Genomic DNA, 15,789 nt, shown 5'->3' on the forward strand with positions numbered 1-15,789 from the left:
ACCCCTAGCCCAGCGTCCACATCTGTTGGGGTCACTGCCAGAACCCTTGTGGGGAGCGAGGTGGAAAGAGCCTCAGCTTGAGTCAGGTGAACCTGGGCTCGAGTCACAGCTCTGCCCTTCCTAGCGGAGTCACCTTGGACCAGTCCACCTCCAAACCTCAGTTTCCTCAGCTGGGAAATAGACTCAGGAGCAGCCCCTTCTTGAGGGGTCTTGTGAGGCTTGAGATCTTGCATGTAAACATGCCTGACAGTAACATACTTAGTAAACAATTTTTTTAAGTGCACCATTTCACATGCCCTGCTAACTAACCCCAACCTTGACCCTTACACTGGGTGGGCAGTCCCACTGTGGCTGACGGATGGCCCTGTGACCCTGCCTTTCCCTTGGCAGGCTCCCCTGGTGCCCTCGAGTCTGTTACAGTCAGCAAGGGGGGGCCCGAGGCATTCGGGAGGATGGCCAAAATGAAAATTGTGCACGAGTGGAGCTGATCATATTAAGATCCAGCTGCACTTAAGCTTCCCCTCGGAAGTTCTTGAGGCCAAATTGAAGAGGGTTCCCAGATGCCAAAGTGGCCTCGTGTTGATGCTCCGCTCGCTCTCGGCAGCCCTGCCACATGCTCCCCAGGTAATTGGTGTCCTAATGCACCGTCCCTGGGCAGATTCCAGGATTCCACCACCTTGTCCTTTGAGGTCAGTTGTTGATGTTTCCTAGCCCAGTGACTGTGTCACGATCAGGCTCGGATGCATCCCTGCCAATCTGCATTGTTTTCTTGTTCTTGCAGGCCATTTCTAAACTCTGTACAGAACGCCTTGGCCTGGAAGATTAAACAAGATTTCCAGACTGGAATTCTGTTCCAAACCAGGGCTTTTATGTCTAGAGATTGTGTGTCAGATGCAGTGGGGGAGATATATAAAAGGAAGACACAATCCCTTCCATTATAGATAGAAGTAAAGCAACATGGCTTTTATTTTCTTTTGCAAAATTACTTTTTGCTCCTTATTACAAAAGGAGTATGTGTTCTTTGCAAGAAGTTAAAAAGAAAGATAAAAAGAAAAACAAAAAGCATTTGTAACTTCACAAGCTAGAGATGGCAACTCTTCAGATTTTGCAGTATATTTTTTCTACACATCTGTGTGCTTTTTTTTATAAAAGTAACATCATACTGAACTTACAGTCTTATACCACCTTGTTTATGTACGTTGGTGCATGACATTAATTATTCTACATCATTTTGAGTGGCTATATAGTGTTGAATATAGTCGCATTTTTATTTAACCAGTTCCTTTGTGTTGGGTATTTAGATTGTTGTTGATGATGTTGTTTTTGCTGTTAGTAACCCTTCTGTTGATTTTGGAAATCTTAAGAATGGATGGAGGGAGGAAGGAAGGTGTCATAGCTACTAGCTCAGGTATTGGCCACATTCAGACCTCAATTCTAATCATAAAAAGAACAGGTAACACTTTTAAGCGCCAGGATATATTCCAGGCACTGTGTTAAGTGCTTTTACATATCTTGATGCTTGATTTATTAATCCTCTCAATAGCCTGTGGACAAGGCACTATTTTTTTCTCATTTTACAAGTGGAGAAACAGAGGCATAGCACCTCCATGTATCAGCAGCATGGCTGTGTGCAGCTGTCCTGTAGCTAAACCTTTGTGCACATCTAGAATTGTTTCTTAGAATAAATTCCTAAAAGTGGGGTCACTGTCCCAGATCCGGAAGGCTATGCATATTTTAAGGCTTTGAATACATAATGTAAATGGCTTTCCAGAAAGCCAATTTATCCTTCTACCAACAGTGTTTAAGCATATCCAAGAAACACCTGCCATGCTTGAGCACCAACTGTGTGCCAGGCCCTAGGCTCGGTTTTCTATGATTCTTCCCTTCTTAAAGGAGAAGCTGTCCTGCACCTGGCACCGGGTAAGCAAGAACTCTGCACGTCTCAGCTAGTATTAGCATCGTTGTTGTTATTTGTTATATTTTGTGTCATTTGTTGGGAAAACAAGACACACACTTGAGGAACCTCAATAATGAGATGAAAGTGGAACGAGGGATTCTGACAATGGGAGTAACAAGGGTTGGCAGAATGTGTGGGGTGGTGGTCAGGGCAGGCTTCGGGATGGAGGAGTCATTTGGAGAATGGTGGCTGTGGTGGGCAGAGGGGTAGAACCCTGGGAAGTGACAGCTGCAAGGCTGACAGGGAGGGGCTGTCAGTGGCTGGTGTTGAGCTGGGAGGAAGATCCGCCCAGATCAGGTAGGAGCTGGCTCTGGCAGTGCAGAGCCACTGAGGGCTGGGAGGTGATTTTTAGGGAAATGGATTTATCAGGTGGAGTGAGGGGATGGCACTGGAGGTGAGAGGACCTGGGGGAGCCCATTGCAGGAGCCCAAGTGCGAGGTCTGTGATGTGGCCTGGTGGGCACCTCTGGGAATGGCGAGGAGAAAAGTTGCATTTTCTGGTGCTAGTGACGTCCTTTCTTCCCATGAGTGCTGAAGCAAGAGAAAAACCGACACGGGGTCAGAATATCAAGGTTATTACTGATAAAGCTGGGAGACCTTGGCTTATCTCCACGACCACAGTCAGACTTCTCGATACCCCCTCGCCAAGTCTAGGCCTCAGGCACCGTGTCCCAGGAAGCACTCTGTGCTGCAGGCACAGGGGGTCACTGCCTCCGCCACCAAGCTGCCGTGGGGAGCAGAGGAGGTGGGCCTCCAGGCCTGCTTCCAGAAGGTGGAGGCTGACGGCCCTTCTTGGGCACCCTTCGCTTGTGGGGGACACAGGAGCTGAGGAGCAGGAAAGGGCCAGCCTCCCCATGTCCCCTATCAGACAAATCATTCCTCCTCTCTTGGGAGGAGGCTGGAAGAAGGGTGGATGTCATCTTTCCAATGTTCTTCCCTCCTGGGAGTGGAATGCTCCTTTCCTTATTGCAACGTAAGGTGGGAGTTGCAGCCACCCCCAACCCCCGCCGACCCTGGTGTTCTCAACTCCCCTGGCCCTATCCAAGATGCTTCAGAGGAAAGACCACCAGGAACCAGCCAGGCAGGATGGTGCTGTGCTGTGGCCCTGGTTCTAGTCCCAGCTCCTCCACTTACTGCTGTGTCACCTTTGGCAAATTTCTTAGCCTGAGTTTTTCTACCTGGAAAACATTGAGTGAGACCATTTACATCCGTCCCAGTAGCAGCAGCTGTTCTTATAGAGCGGCATGTAGATGGGAGGGGAAGAGTTCATGCGGGCTTTGGCCAGGTCTCACTGCCATGGAGCGACTTCTGTGTAGACGTGTCTAGAACAAGGACTTGTGGGGAGGGGGGGCCCAATCTGCCCAAGAGAGACTGGGGAGGCGTGTGCTCCGGGTCTGTGTGGACAGATGTGAAGGGTGTGGAGGGGACCTGACTCTGGGTGCTCCCACGGGGAGGGACAGGAAGAGGAAAAGCAGTGAAAGAGACAGAGAAGGAGCCGTGCAGAGAGGAGAGAGGCAGTATTGGACTCCCTCCCCATCCCCAACCCCGTGCAAAGCCCTGGATCCTTCCACTCTAGTCTGGGAACCAGCCAGGGTTAAGGGTTGAAAGGCGGTTGGTGTCTAAGGGTAAAGACAGAAATCAGGCCTGTGTCCTGGCATAGGAGACTGTCTGGGTCCTCAGCCTTTTCTTGCCCCTGGCCTTGGTTTTCCCACATGTAAAATGCAGGGGGAACCAACTTAATGGCTTTTATTTTTTGTTTTTTGTTCTGTTTTGTTTTTGTGTTTTAGCTCTTTGACTACAACCTACGGTAAAAAAAAGAAAAAAAAAGTTTTCACATACACACACTAAAACTAAAGCTTCATGAAACAATACTTTCTGATATTTACTGTGATATTTTGTCTTCAGTTGTATATCATTAAAAATGCTGGTCATGGCCCCCTAAACTGATTGTACGGCCCATTAATGAGCCACACTCCATGGTCTGAAAATGCTGACCCAGCTCATCTGGAAGTTTCCTTCCCGCTCTGGCAGCCTACAGTTCTGTTCCATTTCCTGAGGCCTCACAACCCCCATCAGCTGAGCCTTTGTGGTTTTCTTTGTTGTGCTCTTTGAAACAGTAGTTTCCAATCTCAGATGCCAGAGACTCTGGTCTGAAGGCATGGTCACGAGGCCAGGTGCTGGGGGCACCGCCCCTCCAGCCTGAGTTAAGGCCTGAGGTCCCCTGGCGGGCTGCTCCATCTCAAGTGCTGGGGCATCATGGGGGTGGGGGGCCGTGCTCCTCCCGTCACTATGAGAAAAGGAGGAGTGGGCTTGGATGTCATCCACACTCCCCTCCTTGCCCCACCCCAAGACTCTACTGCACCAGTCTAGTCCCTGAGAATGCTGGGAAGTGGAGTCCTGCTGCCAGTTAGACTTCTGGGCCCTTTCCCAGGCCCAGCCAGCTCCCCCTTCATCCCGTGCATGAACCCGTCCCTGGGCAGGTCTAGGGGTCACCCCCATGGGAGGTGCTGATGGATGAGAAGAGCTTTAGCAGCTGACAGACCTGAGTTCACATTTCAGCTCCTCCCCTGCCTAGCTGTGTGGCCTTGGGAAAGTTTCCTGACATCTCTGAGCCTCTCTCCTCAAAAAAAGCTTGGAGATGATAATACTCATGTTGGAGGATAAACCTAAGGATGAGATGATTGATGCAAAGTGCTTTGCGTTGGTGCCTGGCATGCGTTGGTGCCTGGCATGCATTAGGTGCTCAGGAAAAACTCATCCCTTTAAATCCCATCCCCTGTGTGTCCCTTTAAGGGGATGCCTGGAGAAATGGCAGCTGTTGCCACCTTGAAGGAAGATAGGGGAGATGCCTCCACAGGTGGGGCAACATCAAAGAGAGGCTTCTTAAGCCAGGTGCCCTGGGATAACCCCTAACCACCCCTAACATGTCATAAAAGTGCAGGGACTGGGGTGCAGCAGGCACCTCTGGTGTCCACGGGGAAGCCTGAGGCAGTGGCTGGGGAGGGACACAGGGCTTGTAGGGCACAGACTCTCTGGGCCCCCAAAAGTGGGCCAGCAGCTATTTCCAAGGGTGATGGTGTGTCCTATCCCAGGGCCAAGCATAGAACGTTATGTGACAGGGCATGATCTTGACCCTAATTCTTGGAATCCATTTAAAAACTCACCTTCCTACATGGCCTCAAGTTTTACCCCAGGGTGTTCTCATAAATCATCTGGTTTGATCCTCATAACCACCACCCCGGCAGAAGGAGGGGGCTGGCATGACACTTTCGCAATGCCAGGGTAGCAAGAAGTTCTCAGCAAGCAGCAGAGCAGGGCATCCAAGCAGACAGTCTTGAGACTGCTTCTTCTCTCTCTCTTCCCCTTACCAAGGCTGCACGAAAGCCATCCTTGCAGGTGGCTTCAGAGCCCACAGCACTTTCTTTATGGTGCCACCCATGACAGTAAATTATTGGAAGGTGGATTTGAACCAGGCTGGAGACAGACGAGGGATGCGGGCACCTCCATCGCCAGAGACTGCTGTTCCGAGGTCGACGCTTCCCAGAACTTGGAAGGCCTTGGAAGGCAGTTCCTTCCAGGGCTCTGGACTCAGTAGCCACCCGCTTTGTCACATTAACTCTTGACAGCTGCAGCACCTGGGGTTTGAGAGTCAAAGGCACTTTCCAAGGGCCACACAGCTCTAACAGGGAGGCCAGAGGCCCTTTGCAGGGCTGCCTTACGCCACTGGCACTTGGCACTGTTCCTGGCTCCAGCTGCCCTCTGCTCTGTTTTGCCAGTAACCGGACGGCTGTGCTTCCAAGGGAGAGACTTGTACTTTAACCACGGAGCATACGATAAGTCACTCTGGCTTGATTTATGAAAGACCTGGTACTGGCTCGTGGTTCAGTAGAGGCAGCAAAACTTCTCAGGATCGGAGGCTGCAAGCCCAGGCTTTCTGCTTACTAGCTGGTGGATGTCCCTGGACCTTAGTCTCCCTGTCCATGTATGAGGGAGCAGTGTCGGATGGACCTATTCTGGAGAACCTGTCCTCCTAGGAGGCAGTGAGGCTCAGGGTAAAGTCCAAGACTGGTTCCATCCTGCCTCTGCCCTGCCTTGCTGTGTCACCTTGGTCTAGTTCTCTCCTCTCTCTGGGCTTCTCTGTCTTCATCTGAAAAGACAGCCAAGATGTACCTGTTTCGCAGAAGTCACAGAGAGGAAACTATTTTGCAAAGCTCAAGGGCCACAGATTGTGTAGGATTTTATTCTCAGCCATTTAATGACTCTCAGACTGGTGGGCCAGAAGAGAGACACTCAGGCCTGCAAGAAAGCCTGTGGGAAGGACCGAGCCGTGGACCCTGGGCTGGCAGAGCTGGGCCAGAAAGCAGGCCCTTCGCAGGGAAACGAGCTCCCATTACTACGTCAGCATAGCTGGGCACAGGCTGGGCAAGATTTTCAGGAGGTTTCCCTGGGCTCTGGCTCCCTCTGAGTCCCCAAGACTCTCCCTGCCCCCGACTTCAGCCTGGTGTTCCCTGGGACTCATCCTGGGAGTGGGGTGCCAGGGCGCCTCCCCTGGGGGGAGGGGGCCAGCCCTGCCCTGGCAGCTCCCGCAGCCTCCCTGCCAGCAGCTGGTATCTGTTGCACTGTTACAGTGCGGCCCAGATTAGACAGTGAGCTCATCGCAGCATGAATGGGGCCATGCTGGGGACTGGTGGCCCGATGGGGGCGATCTCACTGGGGGCCTCCCTGGACCCTCTCCCTTCCCTCTCTGCCTCCCTCTCCGTGTCTCTTGGACTGTCTTCCTCTCTGTCTCTCCCTCTCGTGCACACTGACACCCCCTCTTGGAGCTTGCTGGGGATTGTCATGGCAACCCTCCAGCAAAATTATCAAAACACTTTTATGCTCCCAGTCATACCAGACGAAGTGCTAATTCTGAGTAAGGCTGGAGCAGGTGGTAGGATGCTGAAGTCACAGGCTTTGTGTGGAGGGCCCTCTGGGGGCAGGGTGAGCGACAGTGGGAGGCGAGGGCTCGGCCAGGAGGTAGGACCATCCTGAAAAGGCCCTGTCACTGGCTTGCCAGGAATGGAGATGTGTTCGTCGCTGTCCCTTCCCCACTCCTTGTGCCACATTCACATTTGCATTATACACACACACGTGGTGGAGGGCCGAAAACACCCAAGGTGCAGATTGACCCAAACAGAACCATCTGGAATATTTATCACCTCATTCAGTGCTTGGAACCCTGAGACCCACTGTGGGGAGACTCTGGGTGAGGCAGGAGGACAGCCAGCTGCCCAAGGCTTCTAGCTGGCAACGGGTCTGTGCCAGGGCAGCAGAGCAGTCAGGGGAAGGGGCCTGACTCTCTTGCCCACCTCCCAGGGAAAAGCAGAGAGGCCCTGTGAGCAGAACTGCCCGGCCTGGTTCTTCCTGCCTTGATGTGCGTCCTCTGTGCTCACGGCCCCTGCATCCCTGGGCCGCTGCATCCCTGTCTCCATCCGACCCGGGCCCAGGGTACCGCAGGCTCACTTGGAGATGGAGCCCTGCTAATGGGTGAAGAACTGGTGGTTGCTTTTTTAAAACCCAGCTCTGCCCCAAAGCCAAAGCATGGGTGGGAATGGTGGAGAGGAGATGCACAACCCCCCCACCCCACCTGCTTCCACCTTCCTGCCCCCGCCCCCTGGCAGCCCCTCCCGGAGGCCAGCTTCCCCCACAGCCTCAGCCCGGGCTGCATGCCACTCTCTCGCCTGAGGGGAAGCATCTACCTCCTGTGAATGGGTCCCACATCCCCTCACCCTCCCGAGGATTCTAGAACGTTACAGCTAGAGGGACCCCCAGTAGATCAGAGTCTAGCCTCCTTGCTTCACAGATGGGGAAACTACAGCTCAGAGATGGGGAACAGCTGATTCAGGCCACAGGGCGTGTGGGGGATGGAGCTGACACCTCAGCCTGGGTGTCTGACTCCGGCCCAGGGCTGTTCCCACCGCATCAGGGAGACAGTGGCATGGGCGTGCAAGTGGTGAGCACTGATTTCTGAGTCAGGCAGGCCTGGCCTTGCATTCCGGCCTCAGCATTTCGTACATAGTGTGCCTTGGCAAACTGCCAAGCACCCAGAGTCCTCATCTGTAAAATAGGGGTGATCCTAGGATGCTGCACAAAGGATGCAGTGGGGATGGTTTAGATGAGGCGGTGTGTGCAAAACATGATCGGCACAGTGCTGGGCACATAGTAGGTGTTCAACAGGTGACATTTCTCTGTTCCTTCTCTGTAGTCCCAGGGCTACAGGCCTGCTAAGAGGGATTGTCCTGCCTCCCCTTTAATGGGCATCCCCTGCCCCAGGATGGCCCGGTGAGGCAGGAAGAGCTGACATTGACCCCTCCCAGCCTCTGCCAACTCAGCAAGGCCTGGAGGGCAAAAGAAACCAGGACCTGATGCCTGGGGGACCCCACTACCGAACCCCCCAACCCCTGCCCACTCTCCTCACCCCCGGCACCTGGAAGGTCTTTGAAAGAAGGATAGGTGTTGGGGAGGGTCTGTTGAAAGAGGGGTTGATGTCCCCTGAGCCCTCCTGGGACCCCCTCTGGGAACTAGCAGTAACAACCCCCTAGTGGTTCCCCTCTGCTATGTGGAATTCCACCCCGGAGACATCCAGCTCAGCATTGCTCTGTCTGGCTGCTGCTTTTAAACTGTGAGTCAGACGAGGAGGTACAAGCCACCAAAACTCCCAAATGCCCCCTGGAGCAGGAATTTCTTGGAACCTCTCCCTGATATATTCTCAACCAAGTCGGGGGCTGGGTAGGTTTGAGGATGAGATCATGAAAGCAAAAGGAACTTTTATTTTATGCTTAAGACATTCTGGGCACTATGCTAGTTGCTTTCGTACATTACATCATTGACTCCCGGGGCATTATTTATGCTTTCCAGGTGCGGAAACCAGTCTCGAAGAGTGCGACCCACCCGAGGTTACAGAATGAGTCCATGGCAGGGCTTGGGTTAGAATCTAGGTCTGTGTTTTCTTAACCTGACAGTGACCTTGAGCTGGCTCTTGCAAATAGGGAAGGACACATAAAGCACAAAAAGGCCACCGAGGGTGGGGGCTGGCCCTAGAGCCCTCCTGAGGTTGGGGGTGGGGCGTGGTCATAGATGGGGAAGGTCGGTAGCAGGACCAGGATCTAGGCGGTGTGGGAGCGTGGGTCTCTCCACTCTCCCCTCCCCTCTCTTCTTAGAGTCCCCTGTGAGCAGGGCCCAAGCCCAAGGAGGGGGGTGATCTCATTGCTAATTTGGGACCCTTGCTGTGGAGTACACATCTCTTTTCCTATTTTCACTGTCCTGGGCCAGGGTGGGGGAGCCTCTCATCCAGGGGAGTGGAGAGAGATGACTTAGGGAGCGCCAGTCCCTGGCCTGGGAAATTGGGGTCCAGAGGAACTGTGTGTGTTGAAGACAATGTACCCCCATCGCTGGTCTGCCAAGAGCCATGGGAGCAGAAGGAACATGGTGACAGTCTACACCACAGAGACCCAGGAGCTCCTCTGTGTGCCAACTCTGTGCCGGGTGCTGGGAAAGGCAGTGGGCAAGACAGACACTACAGAGTCAACAACAAACAAGAGGACCCTTTGGATGGTGATAAACATGCTTCAGAGAAAAAGGGGATAGAGTGACTGGGGGTAGCCTTAAGTCATGTGGCCAGGGAAGGCTTCTCCAGGGAGGGAGCATTTGAGCCGAGAACTCTGCAGGGCAGACAGACAAGTGGCTTGTCCAAGGCCACACAGTAAGCTCAGGCAGAGCCAGGCTAAACCCCATCTCTGGACTCCCATACTAACGGTCTCCCTCCTCCTAGAAACATCCGTCTCTTGGGTTCTGACGTGCTCTCCCAGTTTCCTTCTCACCCTGTTGGACGCTGCTTCGCTGAGTCCTTGACTGGCTCACCCTCCCCCCAGAGCTGGCTTATTCCAGCCCTCCTCTATCTGCCCCCCAGTGTGAACCCCCATATAAAACCCTGATGACTCAAAAACTTCCACCTCCACCCCTCCCCTCTCCCTTGAGTGCCAGTGGCCTGCTTAACGTCTCTCCTTGGATGTCTAATGGTCTCTTAGAACAATGCTAAGTTGATATAATAAAGAAACCTCAAATCAGAGTAGTTTTAAAATATTCAATTGATTCCTCCATCATATAATAGTTCCAAGGGAAGCATTTCAGGTTGGCAGGTAGCTCAGCTCCATGTGGTCACTGAGGGACCCAGACTAATGACAGTGATGCTGTCTTTAGCATGATGCTTCCAAGGTCTCTCTGGGTATCACTCTCCAGCCAGTGTGAAGGGAAGAACACAGACGTCCAGGGCAGGAATGTCTTCTTAACCAAGTGAGGCAGAATACCACTTCTGCTTGTGTTCCACAGATGAGAGTTCAGACATATGGCCCACCAGGCTTCAGGGGAAGTTGGGAAACGTGACCCCGCTGGGTGGGCAGCTGGCTGTCTCTGCTGCAGCCACCCTCTAGAACAGTGAGGACTCCCCTGCCCTGGCAGCAGGGTGACCCCCTTGCCCCCTGTCTCCCTGGTCTTTGGCTTTGCCCTTTGAGAATTCCTCCTTGTCTGTCATTCTCCACAGCCATGGGCTTGAACAGTCATGGGCTTTTGCAGTCCCTTTGCAATTTTGTTGGCAACAGCAATTCCTTCAAAAACTTAGTGGACTTCAGTTCCAGGTGGTTCTAGTTAGTTCCATGTGCCAGAAACCACACAGGTAGTTCCTTTCTTGACAGTTATTAAGTCTGTCTTCCTTGCCCAACCTATTTGTTTCTTACTCATTAGAAATGAGGGTGACCCTAAGGACACTGAAATAACAGACTTGGATAGCAAGGCAATACCCTTAACATAATACTTTGCCACAGGGATAATTTCGTTTGGCTTAATGTTTGGCCTAATAGACAAGCTTTGAGAGAGGCTCTGAGCCATGTCAGTGTGATCGCCTGCCCTTTGAAAAAAAAAAAACCAGTTGGCTTTTTCAACCCAGAGGACATCAGTTTTCTGGATTCTTTTTGTTTCTGTCCATCTTTTCTTGCAAACTAGCCAATCTCTTTCTTGTAATATTTTCCCGAAAGCAGCATCAAGCAGCCAACACATGCAAATGTTTTCTCTTTTCAACCATTTTTCTAGAATTATAGGCTCAGTTGGCATGTGGGCTGTCTTCCAAATTATCACAGGTGATGTTTGCAATAAATGTTTTGTCCCGGCATAACAAGGGTCACCAGCTTCCCATCCTCCAGTATCTGTTTCTATATTGCTCACCACCGATGGGCCAAGCCAATGGCACGTGTTTTAGCGGTTTTATACACTGCAGTTTGCACTTCTGGTACCAATTTCTGTATTAGTTAGTGTATTGCTAAGCTCCTGTTAAAACGAACTCCAGGCCTGGCATAGTGGCTCACACCTGTAATCCTAGCACTTGGAGAGGCCAATGCAGGAAGATTGCTTGAGACTAGGAGTTCAAGACCAGCCTGAGCAAGAGCAAGACACCATCTCTACAAAAAATAGAAAAAGTAGCTGGGCATGGGCACCTGTGGTCCCAGCTACTTGTTTGGGAGGCTGAGGCAGGAGGATCATTCGAGCCCAGGCATTGAGGATGATGCCACTGCACTTTAGCCTGGGCAACAGAGCAATACCTTGTCTCAAAAAAAAAGGATTTCCAGAATTCAGTGGTCTTAAAATTATAGAAGTTGATTTTTCTCTCATGTAATATAGTTCTGACATGAGCGTTCCAGGCCTCACCCAGGTGGGTGGTAGGTTTTGATGGGTGGCCACCCTTCTTTTCCCCACGGCATTCCCATCTATCAATGGCACCACCATAGAGCACTTGATCAAGCCAAATACACAGAAGCCAACCTTGATTCATCCCCCTCCCCCACCCCACGGCCCATCTAATCTGCCAGCAAGTTTCTCTCAATTCTATCTGCAGACAAATCCCAAATCTGACATTTCCTACATCTCCATTGCCTCCACCCTACCCCAAGCCTCCACTGTCTTGTCTCTGGGGTCACGTAACAATCTTCAAAGTGGGCTGCCTGCTTCTTCCCTGGCTCTTCTCCACATGACAGCCACAGTGCTTTGAAAAACATAATTGGAGCATGTAGCTCCCTGTGCACAGAACCCTCCATGCCTTACTATTGGCCCTTGGAATGAAATTCAATGTTCGTAGCACAGCAGCCAAGGCCTTAAGTGACCTTCCCATCCCCGTCACGCACTCTGCATTAGCCACGCAGGCCTCCTTGCCGCTCCTCAAATAATCTAACCTTGTTCTTGCTTTAGCGCCTTTGCACTAGGGTTTCCTGTGCCCAACAGTCTCCTCACACTTGGCCACATGGCTGGTTCCTCCTTTGTCCACCATGGGGCCACCACCTCAGTGCAGTGGTCAAGAGTGTGGGCTCGGGAGCGGCGCTGCCTAGGTTTGAAGCTCAGCTCTGCTACTTACTAGCTGTGGGACCTTGGGACATGCTGCTTAGCTTCTCTGTGCCTTGGTTTTGCTGTCTGCAAGTGGCAATGATAAATGTACGGCCCTTGTTACCCAGGGTTGTTGAGAGGATTAAATAAAATAGCTAACACATTAAACGAGTTAATGCATAAAAGTACTCAGAGCATCGCACATATTAAGCACTTAGCAGTGTTATTATTGTCCTTCAGGTGTCAGCTTAAATATCCCCCACTCTGGGAAGCCTTTCCTGGCCACCTACTCTGTGACTCTCTCCATCTGCACCCTATCACACCAGGCTATTTTATTTCCACCACTGCACTGTTCTTGTTGATGTGTTTATTGTCTGTCTGCCCCCCAACCCTCCAGAATGTAACTGTCATGAGGGCAGGGACTTTATCTTTCTTGTTCTCTTCCATGCTGAGCCTCTATACAGTAGGTTCTCGGTAAGTCTTTGTTGAGTGGGTATGGAAGGCAGGGAGGCCAAATCCCACCGATTCCCTCCTTTGCCGGTGGCGCTGTGCACCTTGCTGGGTGCCAGGGAGGGCACTGCTCTCTGTGTGTTCGGCATCTCAGGCCCAGTTTGCTCTGGGAGTCCCAGGGCACCGGGCAGGGGCCGCCCTCTGGACCGGCACTTAGAGACCCTGGGGCACTGGTAGGATGTTGCTCAGGCGTCTCAGCCCTTAGCAGGGGGCTGTAAGAGCACGGACTTTAGAGTCCACCCCCCTGGCTCCATCAGTGACCAGGGCACTAGCTACTTACCGTGCCTCCGTTTGCTCATAGGTAAAACTGAGAGATACCAATTACCTCACAGGGCTGTTAGGAAGATTAAATAGGATGATATATGTAAAACAGAGCACACTGGTTGGCTTGGAGTAAGCTCTCCAGATGGTAGCTATTATTGTTGTTGTTGTCGTTGTTAGTGCCTTATCTAAGTGTCATTCTTCAGAGCATGAATGGGGGTGACCTGGGTGGGGGGAGGAGTGAGGAGACAGAGAGAAGACATCCAGGGAAGGGAAGAACCGGAGTGGAATAATTGGGGTGTGTTTGTATTCGTGCGCGGGCGCGCGTGTCTGTGTGTGTGTGTCTGGGGAGGGGGTGGAGAGGATCTAGAGTAGAAGCCCGCCCCTTCCTCCGAGCTCAGCTCTGGGGAGCCGGGCGCCCCGGTTCTCCCGGCTGCAAGGAGAGCTGGTGGCTGCCTGGCGCCCCGCGCGGAACCCGCGGCGGAATAACCAGCTCCTTGAGTGTGCGCATCTGGGGTTGGGGGCGGGGGATCTGCGTCCCCGCGGACACCTGGCTTGCTACAGACGTGGGGAGTGGGGTGATCCCAGAACGGACAGCGCCCGCCCAGTCCTGCGGATCCGAGGACCCCTGGCCCGTGCGCAGCTCGGCAGCGCCGCGTGCTCGCGGAGCCTCGGATCCTCCCGGAACCCCCGCGGGCGGGGCCTGCCTTCCGGAGCCGGGTTGGCAGGGGGCGGGCGGCTCCGGGGAAGGGGCCGTTACTTTTCCAGAGTGGCGGGGCGACGTCAGGCGGAAGGGCGCGGGGCGCGCACGCTTTAAATGGCATTCGCTGTCATCCGAGCTCGCAGCCGTGTGGGCAGGAGCGGGCTATATAAGCCGCGAGCCGGGCAGCCGCGGGGCAGACGGCGACAGCAGCGGCTGCGAGCGCTTCGGAGCGCGGCGGAGCAGCGTCCCCGGAGCCCCGCGCCCCCCGACGGGCCCGCTCGCCCGCCCTCCCGAGGAGCGCCGGCCCGGGCCCGCGAGGGCCGCCGCCACCCCGCAGCAGATTTGGATCCCCCGCCCGGTGAGCCCCAGGCTGCTGCCTCCCGGGGGGCCCCGGCGCAGCGGCCGCCCCCGGAGAGTCCCGGAGCCCCGCCGCCCGGCCCCGCAGACGCCGGCGGCGCCATGGCGGCCGCCAAGCCCGGCGAGCTGATGGGCATCTGCTCCAGCTACCAGGCGGTGATGCCGCACTTCGTGTGCCTGGCCGACGAGTTCCCGCAGCCCGTGCGGCCCGCCAAGCTGTGCAAGGGCAAGGGCCGGCTGCGGCGGCCGCGCCAGTCCCGCTTCAAGACGCAGCCGGTGACCTTCGACGAGATCCAGGAGGTGGAGGAGGAGGGGGTGTCCCCCATGGAAGAGGAGAAGGCCAAGAAGTCGTTCCTGCAGAGCCTGGAGTGCCTGCGCCGCAGCACGCAGAGCCTGTCGCTGCAGAGGGAGCAGCTCAGCAGCTGCAAACTGAGGAACAGCCTGGACTCTAGCGACTCCGACTCGGCCCTGTGAGGGGCTCCGCCCGGAAGGGGGACGCGCGCGCCTCCGCGGCCCGCCAGGGGACCGGCGGGCGAACCCCGAGAGGGCCCGCGCCCCGCCCCGGGGGACCCCTGAGGACCGGGGACCCCCGCCCCTAGCGCGCTTGGACTACCTACCGCCCGACTGCGAGCTGGTCGGGGCGTCCTCCACTGCGCTCGCCCTGGCCCGGTGCGCGCGGGGCGCCAGGGAGGGGGGCCGCTTTCTTTGCCCTTGTAAATGTTTATTTTTTAACTCTTCCCAGTACGAACTCTTCTGTGAGTGTGTGCGGGTAGGTGCGCCCGCGCTGAGTCGGGTCCCGGTCGCCGGGGCCGCCCGGGTCGCCGCTCCACGCCCTTGTTTAATGGTTTGCAACTCCGATTTTGCACACCGCTGCACCGTGGCCCCAGCGCACACCCGTCCACACTCACGCCAACACACTCTCGCTGAACACTTTTGTAATTCTTAGGCGCGGCCGATGGGACTTGGGCGCAGCGCAGCTGCTGCTGCGGCCAGAGGATTGATATTTATTTTTGCATTGCGATGGCTGAAGGCGTTTATTTAACGATCTTTTTACCTGGATATGTCTGTGAGGCTCCCGAACGGAGACAAATAAAGTCAATATATTTGCACAGTGCATTTCTCCAGGCTCTTGACTTCTTGAACCTTCGGGGCCCAGGTTCCCAAGACTGGGGGAGGCGAGGGAGGTGGTGGCGGGGACCGGGAGCTAGGGAGCCCGGGTGGAGGTGCCTCCACTAGCTTCGGTCACCAGAACGAGGTCGCGCCCCAGTGCGCCTCCATCACCTGCCTCTCCAATGGACCCACTCCCGGCCCACAGCGCTCCTGCCCCACCCCCACCCCCCATCGCCCGCGTCCGGGACGGAGTGATGCCGCTGGCGGGGCAAAGTAGGCGTGTGAGGCTGGACAGCGCCCTCCTCGGCGCGGTTGACCTTTCAGGGAGGCCGGGGTTAGTGTCCCCGCCCCACACCCGCCGCGGAAGACACCACTCGCTCAGCGCCTGTTCCTGGCGGCGGGTGGGGAGATGCCGGAGCCAGCACTGCGAGACCCGGGCGGGGTTATTTGGGCCGTGGGACCCGAGGAAGGGCCAGGAACCCCCCAGG

The 15,789-nt window shown here is 54.7% G+C and overlaps 1 protein-coding gene across 1 annotated transcript; it reads left to right on the top strand.

Moving 5' to 3' along the window:
• Positions 1-14,029: 14,029 nt before the first annotated feature.
• Positions 14,030-15,302, top strand: C6H11orf96 (chromosome 6 C11orf96 homolog). Its single transcript, XM_069469856.1, has one exon. It carries the CDS (start codon positions 14,294-14,296, stop codon positions 14,663-14,665), a length of 372 nt encoding a protein of 123 aa, XP_069325957.1. The 5' UTR covers positions 14,030-14,293; the 3' UTR covers positions 14,666-15,302.
• Positions 15,303-15,789: the final 487 nt, after the last annotated feature.

The sequence above is a fragment of the Eulemur rufifrons genome, chromosome 6, assembly GCF_041146395.1.
Source record: "Eulemur rufifrons isolate Redbay chromosome 6, OSU_ERuf_1, whole genome shotgun sequence".
In the NCBI taxonomy this organism is placed as follows: Eukaryota; Metazoa; Chordata; class Mammalia; order Primates; family Lemuridae; genus Eulemur; species Eulemur rufifrons.

What these genes read in the sequence shown, in the direction of transcription:
- C6H11orf96 (XM_069469856.1), top strand. Translation starts at nt 14,294, where the DNA reads ATGGCGGCCGCCAAGCCCGGCGAGCTGATGGGCATCTGCTCCAGCTAC.